This window comes from Hippoglossus stenolepis, chromosome 24 (genome assembly GCF_022539355.2).
Source record: "Hippoglossus stenolepis isolate QCI-W04-F060 chromosome 24, HSTE1.2, whole genome shotgun sequence".
Lineage (NCBI taxonomy): Eukaryota > Metazoa > Chordata > Actinopteri > Pleuronectiformes > Pleuronectidae > Hippoglossus > Hippoglossus stenolepis.
In genome coordinates this window covers 4,464,841-4,491,588 of record NC_061506.1, presented here as the reverse complement: position 1 = coordinate 4,491,588, position 26,748 = coordinate 4,464,841, and the positions used below count along the sequence as shown (strand labels likewise).

The window sequence follows — 26,748 nt, the reverse complement described above, 5'->3', positions numbered from 1 at the left end:
TTGTTCAGTTTCACAAACGTAATGTGCTCGAACCACATCCTGATTCCACATCAGACCTCTGAAGAAATAAACTGTGTCGTTTGACGGTTTCTACTGAGGTTTGAGGAATCAATCACCTCTCGTTTGAAGTGAGATGTGGTTTGTGTTGTCGGGCAGCGCTCAGTAGGTCAGTTGTTCAACCACCATCCTGTTTGTTCAGATACATGCTGGCAACCTGAGGGGTTCAGGTTACTACAGTTGTAATTACAAATCTATCATTTCTTTATTGTTGTGGTTAAATTATTTTTATGGGTTACATGAATTAATTTAAGCACCTTGCTCAGATTTTATGGTTCCAGCATAAAAAATGCAAGAAGCTGCTGTTTTTCTTTTATAATAATTTAATATCTTGAGTTTTGGAATGTTGCTTGAATATAAAAAGCAAAATTCAGAGGTTCATCTTGGGTTTTATGGTTATTTTAACTCCCCAAAGGAGTTTTCATCTGCATTTGTTTTCCTCTTAGTTGTAGCAGGATTACGCAAAAAACTACTTAACGGATTAGCATGAAACTTGGTGGGAGGAGGAAATATGGGTCAGCAGAGAATGGTTATATTTCTGGTGTTGATCCAGGAATCTTTTTTCACTTTAACATTGCGAAAGTCTGTTTTTCCACATTCTTCTGTGAATTTTCTGAAGAATTAGGGCAGAAATCTTTATTAAAAAAACAAGGCATATGTAGAGCGGATGAATTTTGAATCAAATAAAGTATTTACTGTATGGTAATAAATATTCCTTTCAACTACGTTAGAAGTTGATTTTAAATTCTTGGATCACTTCAAAGACCCGAACTCAAGAAAGAGGCAGGAGACGACGGTGTCACGATAATAAAAAATATCGGTTTTACTAGAGAAGGTTACAAAAATCATCACTATATAGGAGTCATATAACTATTTCCAACTTAAAAAATAAAACCAATAATGAAAACACCTACAGGGGACTACAATGCCATCAAAGTACAATGGAGTTTTCTTTAGAAAAGAGTGGGTGGAGAAGGGGACGGGGGAGGAGGAGGAGGAGGAGGGGTCAAACACCGCCTACCATAGTTGTCAGAACAATTGACTACACATCACCTGAAAAACTGCAAAGACACAGTCATGTCTCCTTCATGCAAACAACAAGGAAACAACAACACCCTGACACGCATCGTCTTATAGGAAATTGAAGTTTGCCTTTACATCAACCTGGCGGCAAAGCACGTATATTTATCAAACATAACACACATGGCAATATAGTCCTTTTTTATACAGAATAGACAGCTGCACACATGGACGATACCGACATGCTTCATCCCATCAAAGTTAAGAAATGTGTCTTCTTCAGTGTTTTTTTTACGGGTGAACTAACCGGTGACGTTCCGTTTGGAATATCGTTTATGATTATCAAACCATATTTGATTATAAAATCAACGTATGAAAATTCCTGACTTTGTTTTATGCAGAGTGTAAACATCCAAACCAGTCTCTGTGGCTCATATGAGAAGCATGACGTCGAAAAGCAAAAAGGAAAGAATAAAAAAAAAGTGACGTGTTTTTCCAACTCGAAAAAAATAAGCACGGACGAGTTCCATGAAAATCATTGTTACAGAATCACAAGCTGCCTAAAACTGATCAAACGATAAAAATCAATTCCCATTTTTTTTTCTAAAATCATTTTAAAATGTACACGTCACAAGCACCTCAATCCATCATATCATGACTGCACTGTTTCCCTCTCACGACATATCATTGAAGATGTTACATTACAATTATTATATCAAATGCAGAACTAGTATTTGAGTGCTAAACACATATCTCAAAGGGTACATTTACATATATTTGTGGAAAAATAATAATAATAATAATAATAATAGAAGAGCATGGCAAAATCACTGATTGTGTTCTCCTCCTTCTGGGAGACGTGTAAATCCGGATTTTTTTTTCGTGATTAGGCTATTTACAGGTGAACTTCATTCACAAAAGGAGAAGTTTTACAAAATTAGGGAATCATATTGAATGTATAATTCACACAGGACAGCGAATCAATCCAGCAAAGATAAGTGTTTGGAAAAGAACGCAACGGGCTAATATCTGATTTGGTTTGATACCTGAGGTGTGTGTGTGTGTGTGTGTGTGTGTGTGTCTTTTTTTACGGAAAAACAAGTCGGAAAAGAGTTATTTTTCATTTTTGCTGCCGCTGGTGATAAGTGTAGCAAAAGTTTTAAAAAAGAATGGGGAAATAATGTTGTTTTCTTGCAAAGATTTAGATGAGAAGATTGATATTACATCAAACATCATGATGAAAACATCAAAGAACATCAAAGAACATCAATTACTAATTTAATAACATTAGTAATAAAGTAGTTTTTTTTTATTCAAGTGAAATTCAAACTACAAGCTGTGGTTGCATGTAAGTTTATAGAATAGCCATTAGCTAGTTTGCTGCACGTGCCAAGAAATACTCTGGCCTATAATCCTCTGTAAACCATAACTTGTTGTTTTTACACTTAAGCTTTTGTGTAAAATATACAAAGGATATATAATGTGTTCATTTGTGAGTTTTAGAAATGTAGGCAGGTGGATTTTGGACCCTCGGACCTTCAGCTAGTTGTCTTGTGTTTGAAGCTTAACATACACATATGAGAGAGAGGTATCAATGTTCTCATCTAAAAACTTTCCCAAAACCTTTCCTTGTAAAAAAAAAAGTGAGCTACACCTCTGGTCTCCGGTTGATTGATGTAAATGTACATGATTAGAGTTTTTTAGGTACTTCTATGAGCGAGGGGGTGGGGGGGCCTGGGGTGCTTTGTGTTTTTAAGGGATTTTTCACGCTCCTCGTTTTTTTTGTCTCTTAAATAGTGCAACACGTATCAAGCATTAGAAATAGAAAGTTAAAGATGGAGAAGAAAAGTAAAGGAGAGAAAAACCTATGAGCGCAAAAACGTAAAAGAAGAAAAAAAGGTCATCATAGTACCTGGCATACTTTTCAGAGTATTAAAAAAAACAACAACATTCATACACATTCGCACAATATATTCATATTCATATATATATGCATATAAAACACCAAAAAAAATGGAGGAAGTTGGTCGCTGCCTGGCTTCTCTGTGGCCGAAGCAGACAGTGAACAATGTTTTTTTTTTAGGCTGTGTCGAGAGGCTGTGCTGGCTCAGGGCGCGAGGCCGTCACAGCCGGGCCATGTTCACGAGCCGCCGCCCAAAAGCACGGGGGGGGAGGAGACGCTTCTGAACCGATGTACTGTACCTGAGCCCGACCCCGGCGGGCGAGCGCTCCCGTTCGGAAACATCTGCCTCCATCTGGGCCTGCCGCTTCTCCCGATCCTCTATTCTCTTCCCCTCCGCTGCGGGTACGCTCCCACAGCTCTCAATAAACATCGTGGAGGGGAAGAGGATGGAGCATCATCAGGCTGGGGGACTATCAAACATGACCGAGGTGGTTTGTTTTAACAGACGGAGGGGTGGTGGGTGTTGTGGGGTGAGGGTTGAGGTGTGGAGGGGAGATGGGTGGCGGCGGGAGAGCAGCCTCTCATCCTTATGAGTAGGAGGAGGAGTTCTGGCCCTCCTTGGAGCGTGCCTCGGCCTCCAGGTCCTGGTCGTCCTTGGTCTTGATGTCCTGGTACTCGTGCGTGGACACGGCGCTCTTCAGATAGGCCCAGTTGGCCGCCAAGATCATCAGGTAGTGGATCTGAAGAGAAACAGGAGGGTTATTTCATCTTCTTCAGGCACAGAAGATGATGCTGCTTCCTAATTCCATATATGGACTAATTGTCAGAATCACGGCACCAAATCTTTTCTGTGATATATTGATGTCACGAATACATTACAAACCAGAGCAGTTCATCTTCCGCCTCTCGTGGATACTGATGCTCTTTCGCTCAGTTGCTTCTCTCTCTCTCTCTCTCTCTCTCTACTATTCTCCATCCACCGCCCACAGTAAGTTGGCTGTAAAAACACTTTCAGGACTTTGACCCAACACAACATCTGGAGAGGTGCTTCTCGCTGTTTTTAGTATCTCCCATTTATCCGAGCACGTAACAAAAAGTCCGCCTCCACAGCCGAGTGAAACACTGACCCTGCGTGAGCACACACGCTCACTCTGAGGCTGCAGGGTAGGATCTCAACCCGTTGGACGACACACTGGCAAACGTGAGAGGCGGAGTTGCTATGGCAACAGATGCACGCGCCATGGCAACTTGCATATTTCTGACTAGCGCTTTATCAGCGGGGATCAGGGGGGAGCTTACCAGTGCGATGACGGTGGCTCCGGCGCCGGCTAGAGCGACGATGTAGAGGTGGTAAGACAGGTAGAACTGTGGATGGAGAGAGAAACGAGTGAGGGAAGGAACGGAAAGATGGAAAAAAAGACGAGACAAGAGAGGAAGAGGGTCAGTGTCCTCTCACCTCACTCGTGTTACAGATTTCTCCGAGCGTGGCTCCACAAGCTTTTCCCGGAGTGGCGTTCCAGGGAATAATACCTGCGGGATCAGAAAGATGAAACGTGAAACACACACGGAGACAAGAAGCTTTTTTATTTTTTCCTCCCCCGACCGTATGATTCAAGGCATTATGAATTAGGCTTGGATAAAGATTAAAGGAAACAGGGCTGCCGCTGTCCGAGCCTCTGAGCCTCTCCCACAGGGGGGAAAATGTGGGTCGTGAGTTTGTATCACTTCTTTATACAGGCAGGGTTTTTTTTTTATCCATTCTTCTCATCAAAATTTACTTTTTTACAGAATTCTTTCCCCCCAAAAAAGTGATTAAAAATGATTCACACGATGAATCAGCTTGCTGCAGAGAAGAATTCGACGTCTGCCAGTAATTGGGGTTAATATTTCATGCAGAGCAGCAGTTCGACTGCCAATGAAGCATATGTGATCCTCGTCCTGCTCTGTATGGGCCAGCTGTCTTTCAAATGTGGGTCACATACTGTACATTAGGCCATCGAACACATAAGCAGATATGCAAACACAGGAGAGTGTTACTGTGCCGTTATACTGAGGGAAGGTGGATTTTCATAGAGGCCCAATCGGGCTCTCGATGATCTAAATGTTATTTGTGATCTCTTTCTGTGCAGAGACATTTAGAGTCGCTGGAATTGAACATGTGACGTTTACGTGGAGAAAAAGCAGAGCACGTCCCTTTGAATCATTTGTAAAACGCTTGGTTTAGTAATCTGCGATCCTGCAGGTGAGTCTGGGCTGCAAGTTTTATTATGTGCAAATGTTTCTGAGCTCACTTTGCTTGATCAGGAGGAATTTCTCCTAAACTTTACAGGCACGTTGCACAGCGTGCGATCCGAGCCTGGCTACTTAGGCTGCGAATCAGAATGCAGCAGGGAGATGCAACGTGTTTAAGGAGTTTATTACTTTTCACAGAATGTTCCAGATTGTGTTTCTGGAACACATTTAACCGACTAGTCCAATAATCATGTTAAAAACTGCTTTGTTAGCACCATAGCAGTCTTGTCAGTGTGCAATAGACTCGGTATGTTCACCGTATCTTTTTAGATTCTATCTGGAGGGTCCTGTTTTCTGTTTGGTTACTTGTCTGTCAAAAAAACTTGAATGTTACAGAATAGACAAAGCAGAAAAGATGTGCCTTCATGTTGACGTAAAAGAAAGCTTCAGTTACATTTCAAAATATATATCTACCAATATATCAGTGTCAGATCTTAGCAGTGGTTTCAGTTGTTGTAAAAGCATGTTCCATTACTACGTGGTTAGATGGTTTTGTGTGGGACGACTAACCATACTGCCTGACGTCCACACAGATGGAGTCGGGCACGGTGATGTTGGCGTCAGGAGACCTCATGGCGGCGCAGGTGCTCCACATGTTGAAGAAGAGGAAGACGGGGATCGCCGTGAAGCCGAAGATGGCGAGGAAGGCCAGAAAGAGGATGTAGGTCAGGAACATGAACTGGAGGAAGGAGAAAGTTTCAGCCGCGTTAAAAAAAAATGTGAGTTAATATTATTCTTCCACATTCACAGTCCATGTTTAAGCGAATGTTACTGGACATCTGCAGCAATTGGAGTAATCAGGCTGGAAAGGACAAACTGTGTCAGGGCTCCCCTCAAGGCTCGAGTGTTTGCGTCTTGCTTGTGTGCGTGTGTGTGTGCGTGTGTGTGTGCGTGTGTGTGCGTGTGTGTGTGTGTGTGTGTGTGTGTGTGTGTGTGTGTGTGTGTGTGTGTGTGTGTGTGTGTGTGTGTGTGTGTGTGTGTGTGTGTGCATAAACATGTGGAGGTGTGCGGTTGTGCCTCCAACATGACCCTTGTCCCGGCTTGTTAAGCATAATGACTCACTGTTTCCATTTTTCTGAGCCTGTAAACACTAATTTAAGAAATAAATAAATAAACGTTAAAGTAATTAAATGTCATTTGGAGGCTTTAATTTGGAGAGAACGGGGTCAGTGCGTGTTTGATGTGCAGCAGCTGCTCGTGTGTGTCTGTGTGTGTGTGTGTGTGTGTGGTGACATACGAAGGCGGTGATACAGCGTCCGCAGGCGGTGGTCTTGAAGTCGCTCTGCAGCTCCTTCTTGATGGCGCTGGTGGTGTAAAACCCCTCGGCCAGCAGGAGGATGGCGTAGACGAAGAAGAAGGAGGCGACGCCGTAGATGATGTACTGAAAGATTTGGATCCTGGATCCCCAAGAAAGAGACGAGAACATTAAAACCAAAAAGCAGTGAGACACATTTTAGATGTTTGAGGCTCGCTGGGGACTTACACCAGGGTGAGGGTGGCGTGGTCGGTGGTCACCGTGGAGAAGTTGTTCTCCAGCATGGTCAGGGTGCCGGTCAGCGCCACGTGGCCGCAGCCGCAGAACAGGGCCACGCCTGAGAAGCACAGGATGGTGGCCACGAGGGAGGCGTAGGGCACCCCGCCAAGACACTTGATGCAGCACTCGAAGCATCCTGCAGGGGGAGACAGAGAGGGGAGGATTACTTCACAAAGAGGAGACGTTCCTGTTGCATTAAAAGAAGTTGGACCCTACAGCGAAAAAAGCTTTAAGGAGCATTCAAGAAGAAACAATCCAGGTCAGATGTGAAAGCGAACAAATGGCTAAAGGCCCGACTCAAAGAAAATGTGAGTGCAGGACCGCTGCAACGTGACTCCTCACAGACTCGCTCTGCTGATGACACAGGGCGCAACACGGCAGACTGTGGTCCGCTGCTGTTTGATTATCACTCGTGTGCAGCAGTCTGCAAGATTCATGATCAGACTGTGGAGGCATGCGTGTCACGCTCGTCTCCCCGAGTCTAAAGAAGAGGAACAACAGTCCTCCTGTCGGGCGTGTCGAGCGGCTCATCGCAGCATCTTTCACAGTTAGTGCTCGTCGGCTTTGAGCTCAGCTGGGAGTGCTGAATATTACATGTGAGCTGTGCAGCGTGCACGCTTAAAAACTGTTTGTCTTTTAAGAACAACTTCAAAAAGTTTTTTCTTCCTTACGACCAGACTGCATAAATAAGTCATGATCTCATCCTAAATAAATCATTTCAAAATAAATGACTGCAGCTATTTTCTAGGGCGCCGGAGGGATGATGTTAAAGTGGCACTTGCTAGGAGTTGAACCCCTAAAATACTGACGGTTGTTTTCTGTAGGATGTTGGAATAAGCTTCATTTATTTGTGCGTTTAAAATCATCATTCCCATCTCCCAAATGAGGACGAACGATAAATGATTCCTCGTGCTGGGGCGCTCTGTGCACAGCGAAGACGATGAATTAGTAAATTTGTTTTCCATTAACCGAGGCAGCATGTGAAGCTCCCCCCATGTGAGTAAAGGGCTTCAGATATGCAGGTACAGAAACGCACCGTGCTTCCTCCTCATCACAGAGGATCGAGAAGAACTAACACATTGAATCCAGCACAAGAGTTGCGTCTTATATAATGCCCGTTAAAAATAGCTCCTCTGGCAAAGCAGGAAGTTAGTCCGGGAAAAAAAAAAAAGAAAGAATGAACTGTCTTGTGTGTGCCACTTTGCTGTTTCCATGACAACCTGCTCCAATTGGCAACTCCGAGGCATCATCATTATTTCATGTTCAGAAGTTTGTTGAATCGAGACGCTTCTATTTGTAAAAGCCCCGAAAACACGATTGACAACTTTATATCGCGCTGAGATATCGAGCGCACGCGCAGCAGCTCTGCACGGATGACGTAACGTAGCACACAACTCGGTGCCAGTGATGGTCGTTCATGATGTGCACCGTATATGACAGGTGATCCAGTGAAGACATGAGATTTAGTAACGCTCACACTGGCTGGAGTGAAGTCAGCGGTTGTCAACGTCAAACCTCGATTGATGGAGTCTGACGGCTGACGACGGGAGCTGATGGCCTTCCATGAAAAACCATTAAACCACACACACACAATTGTGTTGCAGGAGAACATCCTCACCAAAATACTGAGAAACTCATTTTATTTTGAAATTGAAACCCTCTTCTCCTCTACGTCCTCCCAGTCGTTATTGAATCTACTGTTCAGGTAGTGTTACAACCCCTGTGGACACTTGTTATTGACGTTTCTGAGGCTCCACGTGCCGGCCCCATATTGAAAACCCCCCTGTGCTCCACGTCTGAGCGAATACAAAGCCACAAATCTGAGAAGCGACCGCTCCCCCTCCAAAGTGTTTGGCCGCTGATGAGTACTCTCCGGTTGCGTAACGCAGCGGAGCCTCGTTGCATAATAGATCCAAATCCTATTAATGTTAATGAAGGAAGCGGGCTGATGGAGAGAGGTGGAGCTGATAAGGCTGGACGGCTCTGGGAAAATCCTGAGCTGAGGAACAGGCCTCGGGAGGAAAGGGAAGGGAAGGAATGGACTCACGGGTCGATGCGATGATGACAAGGGAGGCTGTTTAAAAGCCGCTCGACACTGACACTCCATCCTGCTATTAAAGGTCAATCCCAACAGGTAATTTAGGAGGTTTGTCTTCCTGTCGTCTTTTATTTAAAGAGGAGAACAAAACCTGCCGCTGAGAATCACAGTGTTTGACTGTGCCTCTTGTGAAGGAGCCTTGAGGCCATGAGGCAGGTACTCTACCTCCGTCTTCTCCCTGGCCCCATGCAGCTTCAGGGATGAATTCACAGATTCCTTTCAAAACACAGAGCGGGGCCCTCATCCGGTCCGCCTGTAGCTATGACGGCTGTTTGTCAGCCTCCGTTTTAAAGCGTGCTAATGGGAACCAGACGGGCCGGAGTGGTCAGCCACTGCCGGCCCTAATGGAAATCAATGGGCTATTCATTGGAGTAGAATTTAGGTGACACACCGAGGCCGACCCATTGCTCTGGTTTTATACCTCGCTGCATCTTGCTTCCTCCGCTTCTGCCTCCTCTTCTTCTCTGCTCTTAGTTTGAAATATGGCAACGTGCCCCGCCGCAGTCAGAGCGAGCCGGCTGGAGTTAATCGCTGAGACAATACGTTAAGCCCCTGTTAGAATTCTCCATCGTATATCATCTCGACAATCTCCTGAGCGAGGACGATGCATCAGTTTTTCTGGGGACGTTTCACACACTGTCTCTTAAAGCGAAAAGGCTGCTGCTGCCTGCTGGACGGAAACTCGCAATTAGGATTTCAATTTGCGGCCGTGGGCGACAGTTGAGCAAAAAGAGTGATAATAGATTATTTTTCAACCTGCAAAGACAAAAGGATGGAGTGAGAGAAAAAGCAAAGAGTGAGGAGTGTGAGAACGGAGAACGAAAAGCAGGGCTGAACGGAGAGGAAGGCCGAGCGAGGGCTTGATAGGAGGCGAGCATAGGAACAAAGGGAAGAGGAAAAAGACGAGAAGAAGGTGAAGAAAGAGGCATGGCGAGCGAGGAATAAAGAAAGAGGAGAGAAAAGAGCGAGAGCGAGCGCACGATGAGAGAAAGCGTAAGCGAAAATCAGCTCTTGGCCCCAGGGCCGGCAAATAGCAGTTGCCATAGCAACATGTTACCCACGACCCAGTTCAGCGGTAGCGTAGTCCTTCGCCGCCGCTTCACTCTCCTCCCTCACACACACAGACACACACCGATGAAGCAACCTCAATCAGAATCCAACGATTTTGCGCTAAATTGTAACAATGGCCCAAAATTTTAGCAAATAAAACAAACAGAATCACAACATGGATGTAAAAGATAATAAAGCGTTGACAAGAAAATTGAAGGAGGGAGATGTAAAGCTCCTCCATCCACATTTACGCTCTGGATTTCTAGGATGTGGGTCAAACTGAGATCGTATTATTTTGAAGTGAAAGGGAGACAGATGCAGGAAAAGAGGAGGTTTTCGCTGATGGTTGCTAAGATACACATCCGGCAGATATGAAGCAACGTTATCACACATTCAGGTCCTGAATTCACTTTTCTTTAAGCTTCAAGTTTGGTCTCCACCCTGAGGGAAATAAACATGGCTGCCAAATGCTCCAGTTTGCTTATATACAAGCTAATTCTAGACGTTTTAGGTTTAAATCAAGTTGTCATTGTCATTATGCAGCATTTACACAAGATTACACAACTGTCCGGAAGGAGATAATCCACACAATACAAAACCATCAACTGTAATTTTTTTGTCTTTCATGGCATTCATGGTTCGAGCCGTTTCATTGGCCGAGACAGTGTTTCGGGCTCTTTGATTGGACGAACGAGGGCGTGGCGCAGCGTAGACACAGGACCTGTCACTGGTGGCTGACGTCTTTTGTCCGTCACGCTCTGCTTCCTGTCAATCACCCGACGCCCACGGCTTGAAGTGAGGGGCGTTGGCCGCAGAATAATCCCCCTGATGCCTGTCGCCTCACACGCGTCACTGTCACATTGAACTTGTAGCATTTAAAACAATCACAAAACCACTGAGGTTCATATCATCCGTGTTTTCCTTGAGCTGCAGCGTTCATCCGTCATCTCGACTATTAAACTGAATTCATGCGTTTCTCCAGCAGAATTGATTTCTCTCTCTCTGCCCATAAAGCAGATTTAAATATAAATTGCGAGCCGAGCACAGAGAGAGATTATACGGCGACTGTCCTGATAGTTGATGATTTGCTATAAACTGTACAACTCAGTGGCCCAGCGTGATTATCGCCAACTGTTAGGACGCACAGTGCATCTGCCAGGAATAACGGCATTAAAGCTTTGTGAATATTTCAGCGGCCGGTCTGGTGCCTGCCTGCGGCTGTACTCCAATTTAGAAGTGCTGTATTCATTATGGGGCATTTTCCCCCCTCACAGTGCATTACGGGTTGATTGCCCAAGAGTTGAGGAGTGCTTCAAAGAGAGAGAGGGGGGAGAGAGGAAAGGTGAGGTAGAGTAAAGGAGGAAGAGATGGGAGGATGCATCTCTCCTCTGGTAGAGATGAAAAAGAGAGTCCCATCTGTTTGATGGCAGCAGACGTCACACACACACACACACACACACACACACACACACACACACACACACACACACACACACAAAACAACTCGTAACCTCATAACTTCAGCTTGGGTGATTTCCATCTTTTCACTCGAGCCGAAGGATAAAAAAAACCTCCTCGGAGCTTTGATGAAAGCTTTTGATGAAGCACTGAAGCTGCACCGTCATAAAGAGAAAAGCAAGACGGTGCAACATTAAAGAATCATTCTGGTTTGTCACAACCTTATTTTGTACTTTTGTCGACCACCAGGGGGCTGAATAAAAGATATGGAAGGAAACACGAGCACTTCAGTGATCAGAAAAATCAAGAAAAAAGTCAGAATGACATGACAGCTCCCCAGAGCTGGAGACAATATTTTCGGGATATATGTTATAACAACCAGTCATGATTGACAGCTGCGCACGCATCGGAGGGACCTCCATATGTCAAAAGCACAAGATGGCGGCACCCTAATCCAAAGTTGTACTTCCCGTTCTGAGAGCGCTTTAGAACATCCATTTAGTTCAATTTCCTGTTAGAGAAAATCACCTTAACCCCTGTGGTCCCATGCTTAACCCTGAAGCACATTCATCCAACACGAGGCAAACGTGAGTAATCGGCTTGACTGTGGCGTTGAACAAGAGGAGGCAATATGCTCGGCGCCAGGTAAGAGGATGATGCCAGCGGCCGTCACCGTCCCCGACCGGAACCATTTTTTTTCCCCCTATTTTTCCCACGGTGCATAACTGACCCTAATCTTCTGTTTGTGAGAAGCCCTTGGCTGGTTGTGCAGCATTATGAATGCCACAAGGTCAGCATCTGGCTCGGCGTAATTGAGCGTGACGGACCGTACAGCTGTTAAATCCCGTTATCAGCGCTCCGCCGGGTGATCAATACTTTTATCCCGCTGATCTGACGGATGTTGGTTAACTCTATATTTGTGTGTGTGTCTGTGGTCAAACTGGGTCAAACTCTGGCAGCTGGGTGAGGGACAGCGAGCGCACCCAGCCATGTTGGATGCACAAAGTAAATAAACACAAACAAATACGCAGATGGGCCGAGGAGCACACGCTGAAACCTCTGCACGAAACCACATTCAAATTCACTAGATCCAGAGCTTTATTTTGAGTTGCACCAAGTCCCCTAAACATGTCTCTATTTTGAAAAACGCCCCAAAAAACTCACTATATATTCATTTCCTCTTTCCAGAAATGGGCTTGTTTCCTCTAATTAAAAAGTGTCTGCAGGTTCCAGTGAGAGTGAAAACTGTCTAAGTGGCGTCCTCTCGTCTCAGGTCGTCTCAGGTCGTCTCAGGCGAAGAAGCAGGAACCACCTGTCCTGAGATGCTCAGCCGAGCGGAGTGAACGCTATTAGTTTGAGTCTTGTTCAACCAAGACTCAAACTCCCCCGTGGCCAGGCGTGCCGTGCCACGCAGCTGTATGGCTCAGCTGTTACGCAACTGACTTGGCTAATGTCACTTTCCCTGAGATGTCAAAGAAGTCAGCGGCCTTCGCCTCCGCTCCAACCCCCCTCCCCCTGATGTGATTATTAAGATTCACTTTCCAGCAGCCTCAGGGGGTCGATTAACATCGTGTGTGTGTGTGCGTGTGTGTGTGGTTGGCACAAGGTTCCCAACTGAGCATGGGCTCACAAAGATGAGATCCTGCAGAGAGTCTCTTTCTTTAAAGGTTGATTTCAGTTACCTCCGACCAAGGAGGGAACATCTACGTGTGTTTGTTAGTTTGCAGGAAGACGCAAAAACTACGAGATGCATTTCCATGAAACTTGGTGGAAGGACGCGGTCTGGGTCAGGAAAGATTTTATGAAAACTGTGGAGAAACTCAGATCTGAGAGCAGCACAATCATCACAAGTGTTTTAAAGTGGGCTCGAAACAGACCCTAAACGGAGAGACACTGGACGGGGCACAGGTTGCTCGGGTGCGGTGCGGTCGTTTGTCAATGTCAGCCGTGTCCGTGATGAGCGCTAATCGGCATCAGGCTCTTTATGGGCCGTGGATGAGAGGAGCAGATTGGGCATCAGTGGGCGATGGAACAAGGCCAGAGGAGGTTGGCATCAGTCAGGAACAAGACACGCTGCGCCAACCTGCCGCTGCTATTCATATACCCGCCGCAGACCGGGGTTCAAACATAGACGCGGTGTTGGAGGGCGATGAGATCAAGATTTCTGATTGTTTTCTGAACCGTTTAGAGCTGAAATAATCATTTCTTTATAAGTTCATCTCAATAAATAGTCTATTAAACTACCATTTTCATCACCACCATTTTGCATCATCATTCTAAGTTATAGTCGCACAAAAGCAGTTTTCTTATCTACAACATTGCTTTAAATTGCATGTACTTTTTTCGTTAGCGTAGCAGTGACCGAGGCTCATGGGTACTGTAGTCTTTCGATCTGGATTCTCAGTTTACGACCACTCTATGGAGTAAATCAATAGATTAAATCAATTATCAGAGTAGCAGTGGATTGATTAATACTCATGCTAAGTACCGTTTGTCTTGTGATCATAGAAGCGTAAAGAAAGTTTATTTAAATATAAATGTGACCACATTGTGGCTGACGACGAGCGCAGCGGTAGACCACACACATAAGATAAAGCACTGACACACACATTCTCCTCAACCACCCCTGGTCACTGACACGTAAACAACACACACAAACACACACACACACATCCAGATGGAGGCTGACAGCATGCTTTGGGCAAACGGCTTCAAATGAGGAACACATGAGCCTCTCCCTGTGTGACGGCTCTCACATGCTCCCGCAACCTCACACACCTCCGGGCCGAAGGGTGTGTGTGTGTGTTTGTGTGTGTGTGTGTGTGTGTGTGTGTGTGTGTGTTTGGGAAAAGATATAAGCAGGGGAACCTAAAAAAAAAAGGGAGAGGGACACATCCAAGGGGATTGTGGGAGTTTAATAAAAATAATTCAGGGAATTTGGACATGAGAAGATGTCGGAGCACGCACGGACAGAATCATGAGCGTATTTGATTTTAATGAGGAGTCTCTCGTCTTAGGGGATTTTATTTTTATCTCTTGCATGCGAATGAATGCAAAGAAAACCCCCGTCAAGTTTCACTTCAATTTTTTGGACCCAGACTCTACGTTTTATCTTGGATTAATCATGTGACTGTAACAGGCAGTAAACAACCAGCAGCTTTGTATTTCTCAATACTGTCAGTCAAGCTCTGATTAAAGTGTAGTGTTTGTGGTTTGGTCACCTGCCTGTGAAGATTAAAGCCAAACTCAACCAGGGGAGGAAAACATCACAGGCTGCAGTGCACACAAACAGTTCTCAAGAAAAATCACCCAAAGCAGTTGACACAACAGAATCCTCAGTGACACATCCCACCTGCTTCACACCCGTTCAGGACGTCAGGACGTGTCAGGTTCAGATCCCCTGTGCAGGAAAGAGTTGCTATAACACAAAATCTTTTATCCCCGTTATGCAGCTCAATAGAGCTCAACAGCGCAGGTCCACAAGTAACAGATTAACTTTCTGAATAGAGAGTTTGATTTTGATCAGCCATAACATTTTAACCATCCGAGGAAGATTATATTTTGTAGTAATGTATTGTATCTTGTGTATTATATGTTTACCATACACCAATGACAGATGAAATTCCATTAATGCCTGCATTACTGTGTGCAGACATGTACGAGTGTGCTTGAGACGGAAAGGCAGTTTGTTCAAATCAGCCACAGTTGGCTTTTACTCGTGTGGTAGAATCGATGAACTGCAGAGGAATTCAGGTCCTGGACGATGTTTTAACCTTCAAATATTTACAGTATGATCCATAACGTGCTGTTGCTTTTTGTATTTTCAGATTTTAAGCCTGTCAGCTCCTTAAACATGCTTTATATAAACTTTGACTAACTTCTCATATACATTAGGCTCTTTGGGCGGCTTCAGATTCCTCAAAATCACTTTTTATAATGAGACAACACATCACATGAGGTAACAAGCACTTTGGGGGTTTTTATACGGACATTGTGTAAAGTGTGTGTCGTCTAAGTGATGAATTATCCACTTTCCGCCCTACATTTTTATTCTGGACCCACACGAACCTAATAATCACTTTACTTTACTTTCGGAGTTTGGAGTAGATGCTTCTTAGGATTTGTGTGTGTGTGCTTTGCAGGTTATTATACTTGATATCTCCCGTTCAGCGATGATAGAGGTCAAATGAGGGATTCAGTGTCTCTGTCACCTTCTCTGCAGCAGCTATGATCCATAAAGGATAATAATGTTTTACACAATATGAAACATGTGATGCTTGATTTACTGTAAAGGGAGCAGAAATATTTATACGCAACAAAAAGCAAATGTCAGCACAAGCAGAGACACCGGTTCCTCTTCGGTCACCGCGAACCAACTGGAATGAATCAAACGGGGGTTGACCTTTAGATTCCCACTGCTGATTTCTGATTTACTCAAATGACCCCCCACCTGTGTGCCTTTCATCCTTACGTAGTATTTATTGGAGGTTTTCGGGAGGCAACTTTAGGGATGCAACAAATATTTACTTCATTATCAGCTGATTATTTGCTCCACTTTTAATTCGGTTTCTGTATAAAAAGTCAGGATATATTGAAATCAAATGTCATAGGGGCACATAATCACATTTGAGAAGCTTTTTACTTCAAACAGCGATTGATCTAATTCATTATCAACTCATTACCTAATGCAGTAGCTCCCGCTCTTGGAAAATACCAAATAAATCTACTTGCAACCTTTTGGCGAGAGGACGTCCCTTCGTGAGGACGTCTGCTGTGTGCAGTTCAAAAGTAAATTCTCATTTCCTCTTTGGTTGGTTGGTTGGGTGCAGATCACTTTATTCAACATTTCCGTCGTTTTCCCAGAGAACAATTCATGGATCTCATATTTTAGACAAAAAGTTTATTATTTATTCACTGTGATCCATTGGGGGTGTCAGAAGATTGGGCGCCACTGGATAAGTCGATTAACCAACCAATAATTAACTCTAGTAAGATGTGATGAGAGAGTTTCTTTAAATGCTCTACCTCCTTTCAATCTGCTTCTGAAAACCTCTCTCCTGCAAAATCCTTGGCTCAGGTCAAACGTCACATATTTGAACTGGAGGGTGGTGGTGGTGGTGGTGGTGGCCACAGATGAAACACTGATTAAGAGGAACTCTCTTTGTGCTTCAGACGCTGCAGCAGCTCTACCCTGCCATGCAGAAAATTCAACAAAACCTGCACCCCTCCAGACGGTGATGTAATCTCCTACAGTTCTGAACTGAACATCATCGCAGCTGAGGACGGAGGAGCGTTATGTAAGAGTTTTCACACACACACACACACACACACACACACACACACACACACACACACACACACGCAGAGAAGAGGAGGAAGGTGTGTGTGAGCATTTAAAACAAAGGGGACGACAGACAGACGTCGATGGTCCACTCCAAAGCCGCTTTCGGGAGCCACATGAAATGTTCAAATAAAAGCGTCTCATGGGAGCCTCTCTTTCTCTAATCAAACTGTCTCGTACTAATGGAATCAGATTTAATTGTGCCTCAGAGAGCGTCGTTGATGTCTCGTTATCCGCGTCCTGAGCACGGCGTTCTACCTCGACAGAGATGCAGATGAAAGATTATAGGAAGCAATCAAGCAAAAAAGATCAATCCATTCCATATACCCACCAACAACAACAGCAGCAGCAGCAGCAGCCGCTCCCCCGGATTATAAACATGCCCGTGTTCTGTGTTCATTTTCCAGTTTGTAATTACTCTCAGCTCAGTGTCATGCAGAGACGCCGCAGAAAGACACGACGGCTGCGCAATCAAGAACACGGACTGTTTACCATAATTAAGGCGGCTAATGCAGTCACAGCCATTCAGCGAGCTCTAAACCGCAAAAACTGTGATGGAGACAAATGGTCAAATAAAAGCCACATATGGTCCAAAGTCATAAGTGTGGAGCTAATTCTTATTCATTTAAAACACATAATTCGTTTTAAAATAGAAGCATCTTCTGATTATTGTTTTTTAAAGAAGCAAGATGCAACATGTTAACTATCCCTGTTTTAAGCTTTAAGGAGAACTTAACTAACTAACTAATAAACTAACTAACTAACGAACGAATTAACTTCTAACGTGTGAAACTACTCTTTTAAGGTGGAATAAAGGAAATACTACTGTTTTTAGTTTTTTTTATATATCGGATAATACTTAATGTTTAAGACAATGAAGAAACAGTTTTCATTGTTTGCATGAATTTGAATTTGCTCATTATATGATATTGGCTCCAAAGGATGAGCAGTATAGATGATGGATGGATGGAATTATGATATTTGGTTATTGAACACAAACTATATAATTTTGAACTTTATTTCTGTCTGTTCCTGTAATATCATAACATGATATTTTACTTTAGTAAAACTAGTAACTTTAGTTTCCTGACGATTTCCTGTCGGATCATTTTATACAAAGAACAAATCATTTATCCTGAAATATTTGACCCAAAACTATGTATTGTCCATGAAACCTGCTGCTGTCAGTGTTATATGATAAAACATTGGATTACTGTTCATCCTGTTGGGTGCAATGCATAATGCCCTCCGTTTTACACTATTTATTAGACTGGATAAAGCTTTGGATAAAAGCATCAGCTAAATGAAATGTAATGTAACTGTAATGTGTCTATGTAGTTGTCTGTGAGTGATGTTACACACTGTTCACTGGCATTGACTTGAACTGAATCTCATCAATAACTAATGGTGTAGGAAAATGGAAACTCTTCCGCTCTTAAATTAAGATGTATAGACGGTTCTTAAGTGAATTCCCAACTTCCTGAATCCGGAACATGTGGCGATGGGGCTGAAGAGGCAGCGCTGGCTTGAACACTCCGGCACAAGCTCCTTACACGACAGCCCTCGCCTCTTTGCCCCCATCACTGTAAATCTCCAGCGTCTTGATGGATGCTATAAGCTTATGGTCACAATCCAGATGTCAAAGGCACACACACACACACACACACACACACACACACACACACACACACACACACACACACACACACACACACACACACAAGTGATTACACTGACAAACAGGCCGTCCTCCAATCCAGTCTATTTCGGTCCAGTATATACCCTGGTGTGGGCGGAAATCGGTTGTGCAACATCACACCTGGAGCACGGGAGAGGTTGAACTGGGTGAGTGGGATAAATTTGTCCGCTGCCATGTAAAATGGCGATTAAGGAAATCAGAGGGTTAATTGCTAAGTATAAATATGGCCGCTCTGCTGCTCAACTATCCTCCAGGTCCACTCACAGGCAGCTAAAGTTGCATGTGGGCTCTCATTGGGCACTGGCCTGTGCGTGTAGCAGCACGCCTCAACAGAGGATGATGTAATGTCTTTTCTCTTTTCCCCGTTGAGGGACGATTGTGATTCTGCACCTCGGTGACCCTCAACTCCAGCTGCAGGGACAACAAGTGGCGTTGTGACGCACAGATGTTGAGAAAGTCGCAAAGATCTGACTAGAAAATAAAACGTGCAGAAGTTTCAGACACAGCAGCCTCTCATCCACCAGTTGCAAAGATATGAGTGGAACCAAAATCTGCTTCCAGAGTGGCACTGAAGGTGAAAATCTGATTGTTTGCCTCCAGATGTTTTACATTTGAAGACGTCAGACCCAACCCCCTTCATTTTAACACACTGGCACACATGAAACTGAAGGGTGGTGTGGTGTGTGTGTGTGTGTGTGTGTGTGTGTGTGTGTGTGTGTGTGTGTGTGTGTGTGTGTGAGTGTGTGAGTGTGTGTGTGTAAATCCCCCCAGGACCATGCACTCTTACTCGGTGTCATGCGCTCCAACAGCCAAGAGGCCAAAGAGGCATCATGCCACATCAGCTGCAACCCTCCTCCTCACTGATATACTTCTAAATAAGAGATAAGACCCCTTGAATTATCATTATGCTTAGTTTTTTCCCCCATTTTTCATTTTTTCCATCACACCCATGCAAAATCTTCACGATTTAACGTGTAATTATCTAATTTGTTCAATAAACAACATGGAGGTGCCATCCAGGAGCTCCTCCTGAGGGATGCACTGATAACAAACCACAGTCTCTTCCACTCTGTATGGAGGAAGGGTCCTCCAACGCACAAAGACACACCCACACGCACGCACACACACACACACACACACACACACACACACACACACACTGAGGATGAGCAACAGCAACAGTTTGGTGCAGATTTGGACTAAATCCGCAAATTTGAGGCTGATCCGTGGTGCGCACCTAAAACACCATTGCTTATTTCGCGTGCACATTTCTAAAGACACCAGCATCTGTGCGTGTTTTCTGTGCATTCGATCACCTCAGTGAGCATAAAGAGATGATAAGGCTGGTATGTGTGCACACAGGCTCTGAGCGTGTCTGTGAGTGATGGACACATCCATCCCTCTGCGTCAGGAGCGCGCCTCGTCGTCTCCTTTGCAGCCTCCTTCGTGTCTAATGAACCTCGTCACCGCGGTCACACACTAAAACACTCGGCTTCGTGTGTTGCAGCCGTCGATCCATCGCGCTCCTGACGGATCCGACGCCCAAGACCTCTGCGGCCGAACCGCCGATAGCGATCGAAGCGCGGCGGCGGCGGCGGCGCCTCCACACCTGACGGACAACAATGGCACCGCGCACGGAGCGAAGCGCAGCGCGCAGCCGCTTCATTTACCAGCCGTGAAATACGCTCCCGATCGTGCAGCGATGCGAGGAAGCTAATTGTGCGTTATTACGCTTCATAAAAACCAGCACCGTGCACCCTCCACCACCCGCCCACCCTCTTCTTCACAAACTACAAATTGCGCTGGGATTTGCGCGAGTAATCTGCGCAGAGAATACACGCGCGTCGTTGCTTTTCACGAGTCGGTGAACGGACGAGGTGAGAGGCTGCCGGGGAGAAAGGCACCGCTATTGTGTCGCGCACAAGCGGGGAGCCATTGCAAGTAGGTTAAACCGCTCAGGCTGGCGCAGACGCAAATGTCTCCAAATGGTGGGGGGGGAAACCACACAAAGCTGCGCGTACCTTTGCTCTCCTGTCCCTCCTCCGGGGTCTCCTCCGCGTTGGACTCCATGGCCGGCTTTGTCCCATCCATGATTTTAGAGGAATATAGTCTCCTTGTGCCTCTCGTACCTTCAGTGTGATGATGGTGGAGCTTCTCCTGGTGACTTGATGCTCTACCTCCCTCCCTCTCTCTCTCTCTCTCTCCTCCCTCCCTCCCTCTCTCTCTCTCTCTCTCTCATGCACACCCTCCCTCTCCCTCCCTCCCCCCCCCCTCTCTCTCTCCCTGCTGAAGCTTAGCACTGCCTCTCTCTGTATATTAACAATCCAGTTTCAAGATGCAAAGGTCCTGTCAGATTGGATTTATTTCTCACATGCGGATTAGCCGCCCCCCAAATGATGCCTGATAACACTTCCCAGTCCCTAAAACCACTCTGAACTGTGCAGGGGGAAGACTGTGCTCATGGTGTAACACACTTCTCCTGATCACATGGGATTGTCTTCACAGCCCATCCTTCCATTGCTCACTTAAAATCCCACTCTTTCCTGTGTGTGCGCTGCTTTTCTCTGTCCTGTGCCTCGGTGAAGCAGAGGAGGATATAAGGACAAAATGTGCAAGGGATGTAAATATGCAAACTCATGGGTAACCATGTATGCATGAACACACACACACACACACACACACACACACACACACACACACACACACACACACATACACACACACACACATACAACCGCGAACACTCGCCGCCCCCTCTCCATCTGGTGAGCCGAGAGAGAAACAGAAAGAGGAGGGAGAGGAAGAGAGGGGAAAGAAGAAGAAGAAGAAGATGTGGTGTGGTATCAGAGAGTGGAAGTGTGTCGTGGGAAAGTGACGCCAGGAACTGACTGTGGTTTCCTTTCAATCTGATGAGGACAAATAAGTCAAAGCTCCAGTATGGTTGATTTAACACTTAAAGTGTGGTAGTGGTGATGTCTGACGATGAGGTGGTCCGCAAACAAGATGTTAGTCCCACTGGGAAAATGGTCATGTGTCTATTTGTTGGTTGTGTGGTTTCCTTGGCTGTGGTTCTTCTGACCATTGAGTGAGAGGCGTTTGACCAATCAGAGCGTCTCAACACCTAAACAGCCACGTGCCAGGCTTTATTTTAGAGGCCACCCTTTGTTTGCCTCCGAGGATGCTGATTGGCCCGAGCCCAGGATCCAGCAATCCAATGAGAAGTCAACTGAGGTGACACCCTGAGGCCCTGAAAAAAGGTTCAAAGTAGGGGTGTGGTGTGTTTATCCAGAGACGGGTGGTGTGTGTGTGTGTGTGGCGGCGGCGGCGGCGTGTGTGGTAGGTGTGTGTGTGTGTGGGGGGGGGTGTGTTCCATAATTCACCCCGTTTTCTAATAATAAACACATCCTCAAACAATGGGACGCCATCTGCCCCGAATCCTCTTAAATAAGGTTTTAAATCAGGCCCACGTGGCCTTGTTTCAGACAAAGCTCAGGCCGCAGAAGAGTAGGGACCCCCCAACCACACAGATACACACACAGACACTGCAGACAAAGGTGACCCCCAAAACCCCTGATGTTTCATCCGACAACAACAAAACATCAGACGCCAGAGCAGCCAACCTGACATATATGACATTTAGTGGATCCATTCACCCCCGAGGGCTGAAATTAACACCCACTCCACACCATATGCTGCTGAAGCAACGAGAGGTCGTCCATCACTCTGACTTGAATGCCTCACTTATACAGAGCCGTGAAGAAACCTGAGCATTAATTAATGACCCAAGTTTTAAAGCAGCACAAATTCGAATTCCTGCTCGCAATCCTGAGTAGAAACATGATCTCAAAGCTTTAGAGTATAGTGTTAAAACAGCATGGAAAGGAAACGGGGCTGTGGAGTAAGTGTTTTTATTTGTCACATGATTGTTGGATGCATCCATTAGCTGTAGGGCTTCTTCTTTGAGGGTCGCGGTGGGCAAGGGTGCCCCCTGGACAAGTCACCAGCCTATCACAGCGCTGACGGAGACAAACAATTCACTCTCACACCCACGGGGCAATTTAGATCCACCATTTATGTGTTTGGACTGTGGAAGGAAGTCACGTTAGTTGATTTCTGAAGACTGGACATTTTCCAGAAGGGCTGTATTTGAAAAGACAATTTGCTCTGGACATTTTCAACTTGGAAAGACAACGAGATTCAAGGGTTTTTGCAATAAAGGCCGACAGTCTGTGTCCAACTGAAACAGAGAGTAAATACCAAAGTATTTATTAATGCACACACACATTCTGGAATTGATAAAGCCAATGGACACACAAAATATAAAACAAGGAACAAGAACATATTGCATCTGCTATGTAGTGTTTGTGTTACTATAATATAAACTATGTTTTGCTCCTGTGTATAAAGAAAGTACAATTACCTAATTCAGAATTGAAAAACCTTGTGCACTCACACGCAACCTCTTTACATTGTCAGTTATCAGGCTTTGGGGGTGAGTTTCAAGCCCCATTTTTCTCCCAGAAGGCCCATAATCCCCTGCTGGGTCACACAGATTAAGGACTCGTCCAGAAGATGAGATACACTGCTCCCTGGCACTCCTCACCCTCACCCCTGGCACAAACACTCACACACACACACACACACACACCATCACACACTGCTTGGTCTCTGGCCCAAACTAATGCTGCATTTCAGGGGGCGTCAGAAAGTCCCTTCAGAGATCAACGCAACAAAATGTGTCGAAGTTACAGTTTCAAATTATGATTTTTGTACCTCACATCTCAGACTCATCACAAACTGGCTGTGTGTGTGTGTGTGTGTGTGTGTGTGTGTGTGTGTGTGTGTGTGGTCCTTAGAATATGCTCGTAATTTCACCAGTGCAAAGACATCACAGTGTTTGCCACACTGCTTAGTGAACAGCAAGAAACACCCAAAGGTTTTGGAAGGAGTTCGGGAGGAAAGTCACACCATAAAGTTTGGCTAATGGGGGCTGTGAGGTAATGAAAGGGGAAGTGCAGCAGGTGGGAGGTCAGAGCAAGTCAGCGAAAGCACTTATTCAAATCCATAGTTCTGATAAGTTGACTGAGGAAGGGCGAGGACGAGATCAGCTCATCCTGGAATTCTTGAGAGAAAGGAGGATACCAACAGTACAATGGACGCTCCATTGACTTTAGAAGAAATGAGGAGAGTGATAGAAAGATCTGGGCTAACATCTCCAGAGAAGGAATCAGTTGAAGGAATCATGCAATGCTAAAGCAGTTAGGTATGGCAGCATCACTGAAGCTGATAGGTTTGTATAATAATCTATGGGGAAGTGGGGAAGTTCCCAGTTGGTTGGAAAGAGGCTGTGATTGTTTTCCGATCAGGAAACCAGGGAAGGATCCATCAAATCCAATGAACTACTAAACATGATAGCGACAACACGTAGGACATATAATTGGATCAGAGACTTTATATTTGATTCAAGTTACAGTTGGGACAGCTCTATCAGGAAGCTTTATGGTGGAAAATGGTGCACCTCAGGGCAGTGTCATTTGTCCAATATTGTTTCCTGTTATGATAAATGATTTAATATATGGTCCCCAGGTAGGGGATGAAAAAATAAAATATTTAAAAAGCAGGTGGATGCATGGGGTGGGAGGTGATCAAAGAATATGCAGTCTATGGTAAGTCTATTACCAAATACTTTATATACAGTCTATGGTAATAACAGTGACTTCAAATGGCTTGAAATACAAATGGAATGTAAAGGAGCGCCTTTGATCTAAGGAAAATAAAACCGAGGTCCCATAAACAGGTCCCAAAACAGTCCTCTTTACACCGACACCTATACGCCTATAAACTAAACTAAGAAGTATTTTAGTAGGCACTAACAGGCGATGCATTACACGTTGAGGAGACACAGCTATCAATTAGCAAACACAAGTAGAAGAAGAAGAAGGATTTTTGATCAGAGGAACAATCAATTGGTTATACTTATACTTTGCTGAAACGTCGGAGGGAGCAAAAATCTTCAAAGAATGGTGAGTATTTCTGTTAAACACGAGCTGATGTGTGATCTGTGTCAGTAAGTTCACTGCTGAGGAAGAAATGTGCAGTGTCCCCCCCCCCTTTGGTTGCCACTCACAAATAAACCATGTAAAAGAAAAGAAAGAATCATTTATCTGTATCAGAATTTGTCTAACGTGGATTAAACTGGTGTCTGACCTATGATCCCTTTTCTTATCTCTAAAGCGCGAGTGTATCTCCATTCATGTCGGCCAGGCCGGCTGCCAAATTGGAAATTCATGTTGGGAGCTCTACTGTTTGGAGCACGGCATCCAGCCGGACGGTCAGATGCTCGACAACACAATGGCTGGAGGTAGAAACAACTCCTTCAACACCTTCTTCAATGAGACTGGAGCCGGCAAACATATTCCCAGAACTATTTTTGTCGACCTGGAGCCAACAGTCATTGGTAAACAACTTTAATAAACAAAGGGGGATTTCTTAAATTTAAGTGTGATAAAGACGAGCATCAAACCAGAGGCATAAAACTTTTTCAAACATTGTTGAAATTATGAAAAATGCTGTCAACGAATTACAATAATTAATCTGACTTTCTCTAAAAGATGACTGTTTAATATCTCATAACTGAACAAGACTGAAGTAGCTTTTCTCGTTGCTCCTCAGATGAAGTGCGAACTGGAATCTACCGGCAGCTCTACCACCCTAACCAGCTGATCACGGGTAAGGAGGATGCAGCCAACAACTACGCTCGTGGTCGCTACACTATTGGACAGGATGTCATCGAACAGGTTATGGATAGGACCCGTACGCTGGTAAGCTCATCTTCTCATGTGTTAGATGTGCAGATTTTCCACTTTGAGCCAAACGTTTTAACATCCATGTTTCCCTGCAGGCTGACCAGTGCACAGGGCTCCAGGGTTTCTTCATCTTCCGCTCCTTTGGAGGAGGAACTGGCTCAGGCTTCACCTCTCTGCTGATGGATCGTCTCTCTGAAGAGTACGGCAAAAGGTCCAAGCTGGAGTTTGCCGTCTATCCAGCTCCTCACCTGTCCACAGCTGTAGTGGAGCCCTACAACGCCATCCTGACCACCCACTCCACCCTGGAGCACTCCAGTTGCACCTTTCTGGTGGACAATGAGGCCATCTATGACATCTGCTGCAGGAACCTGGACATCGAGCGCCCCACCTACTCAACCCTCAACAGACTGATAGGACAGGTTGCCTCCTCCATGACCGCCTCCCTGCGCTTCGAAGGTGCCCTGAATGTCGACCTGATCGAGTTCCAGACCAACCTGGTGCCCTACCCTCGTATCCACTACCCTCTGGCCACCTATGCCCCACTTGTCTCTGCAGAGAAGGCCTATCATGAGCAGCTCTCTGTGGCTGACATCACAAATGCCTGCTTCATGCCAGCCAATCAGATGGTGAAATGCGACCCTCGTCACGGCAAGTACATGTCCTGCTGCCTCCTGTACCGTGGAGACGTGGTGCCTAAAGATGTCAACGCCGCCATCACCACCATCAAGACAAAGCGCACCGTCCGGTTTGTGGACTGGTGTCCCACAGGCTTCAAGGTGGGCATCAACTACCAGCCCCCCACTGTGGTTCCTGGTGGAGACCTGGCCAAGGTGCAAAGGGCCGTGTGCATGCTGAGCAACACCACCGCCATCGGCGAGGCCTGGGCTCGACTGGACCACAAGTTCGACCTCATGTACGCCAAGAGGGCCTTCGTCCACTGGTACGTTGGAGAGGGAATGGAGGAGGGAGAGTTCTCTGAGGCCAGAGAGGACATGGCCGCCCTGGAGAAGGATTACAAAGAGGTTGGAACCGACACCGTTGACGAGGAAAATGAAGAAGAGGAGTAGTAGATGACTTCCTGTTACTTGTTCTGTTTTTATGCCTACTCAAAGATTAACAGATTGATTAGAGTTCAGAGGTCCAAGGTCACTTGTTAAATATAAAAGTGATGTTCGTGCACTCATTCTTTGTCTTGTGGACCTGGAGTTCAGAGATCAGCAGGTGAATGAATCAGGGGACATTTGCACTCAGGGTTTTCATTCATCATTAACGATGTTGCATTGAGACTGTTTAAGATTTTTGTATGTTTTTTTATTGGGGAAATTTGAGTTTTTTTGTTGTAGCAGAAATTTTAAAAAGAAAATTGTTTTTCTTTAGCGCTCCCTAGCACTTTTCTCAGACTGTGAACTCTGTGGGCCTGCAGCCACAACCATTGTCTCTCTCTTCTCCTGACAACAAATATAATAAAAAATATTGTCAGTTGTTGATAA

The 26,748-nt window shown here is 45.3% G+C and overlaps 2 protein-coding genes across 2 annotated transcripts; one reads left to right on the top strand and one right to left on the bottom strand.

Moving 5' to 3' along the window:
• Positions 1-856: 856 nt before the first annotated feature.
• Positions 857-20,650, bottom strand: LOC118103539 (neuronal membrane glycoprotein M6-b). Its single transcript, XM_035150608.2, has 7 exons — positions 20,474-20,650; positions 6,756-6,942; positions 6,510-6,669; positions 5,783-5,951; positions 4,437-4,510; positions 4,280-4,345; positions 857-3,720 (listed from the first exon to the last, which is right to left on the bottom strand). The coding sequence occupies exons 1-7, from the start codon at positions 20,541-20,543 to the stop codon at positions 3,568-3,570; spliced, it is 879 nt and encodes a 292-aa protein (XP_035006499.1). The 5' UTR covers positions 20,544-20,650; the 3' UTR covers positions 857-3,567.
• LOC118103535 (tubulin alpha-8 chain) lies at positions 5,067-26,748 on the top strand. The gene is made up of 5 exons (XM_035150601.2): positions 5,067-5,991; positions 16,585-16,709; positions 24,687-24,909; positions 25,125-25,273; positions 25,354-26,748. Exons 3-5 carry the CDS (start codon positions 24,789-24,791, stop codon positions 26,323-26,325), a joined length of 1,242 nt encoding a protein of 413 aa, XP_035006492.2. The 5' UTR covers positions 5,067-5,991; positions 16,585-16,709; positions 24,687-24,788; the 3' UTR covers positions 26,326-26,748.

What these genes read in the sequence shown, in the direction of transcription:
- LOC118103535 (XM_035150601.2), top strand. Translation starts at nt 24,789, where the DNA reads ATGCTCGACAACACAATGGCTGGAGGTAGAAACAACTCCTTCAACACC. An exon ending in CCTGGAGCCAACAGTCATTG is followed by an intron (nt 24,910 to 25,124) that starts GTAAACAACTTT and finishes GTTGCTCCTCAG; the next exon opens with ATGAAGTGCGAACTGGAATC. An exon ending in TGGATAGGACCCGTACGCTG is followed by an intron (nt 25,274 to 25,353) that starts GTAAGCTCATCT and finishes GTTTCCCTGCAG; the next exon opens with GCTGACCAGTGCACAGGGCT.
- LOC118103539 (XM_035150608.2), bottom strand. Translation starts at nt 20,543, where the DNA reads ATGGATGGGACAAAGCCGGCCATGGAGTCCAACGCGGAGGAGACCCCG. An exon ending in GGAGGGACAGGAGAGCAAAG is followed by an intron (nt 6,943 to 20,473) that starts GTACGCGCAGCT and finishes CTCCCCCTGCAG; the next exon opens with GATGCTTCGAGTGCTGCATC. An exon ending in AAATCTGTAACACGAGTGAG is followed by an intron (nt 4,346 to 4,436) that starts GTGAGAGGACAC and finishes CTCCATCCACAG; the next exon opens with TTCTACCTGTCTTACCACCT.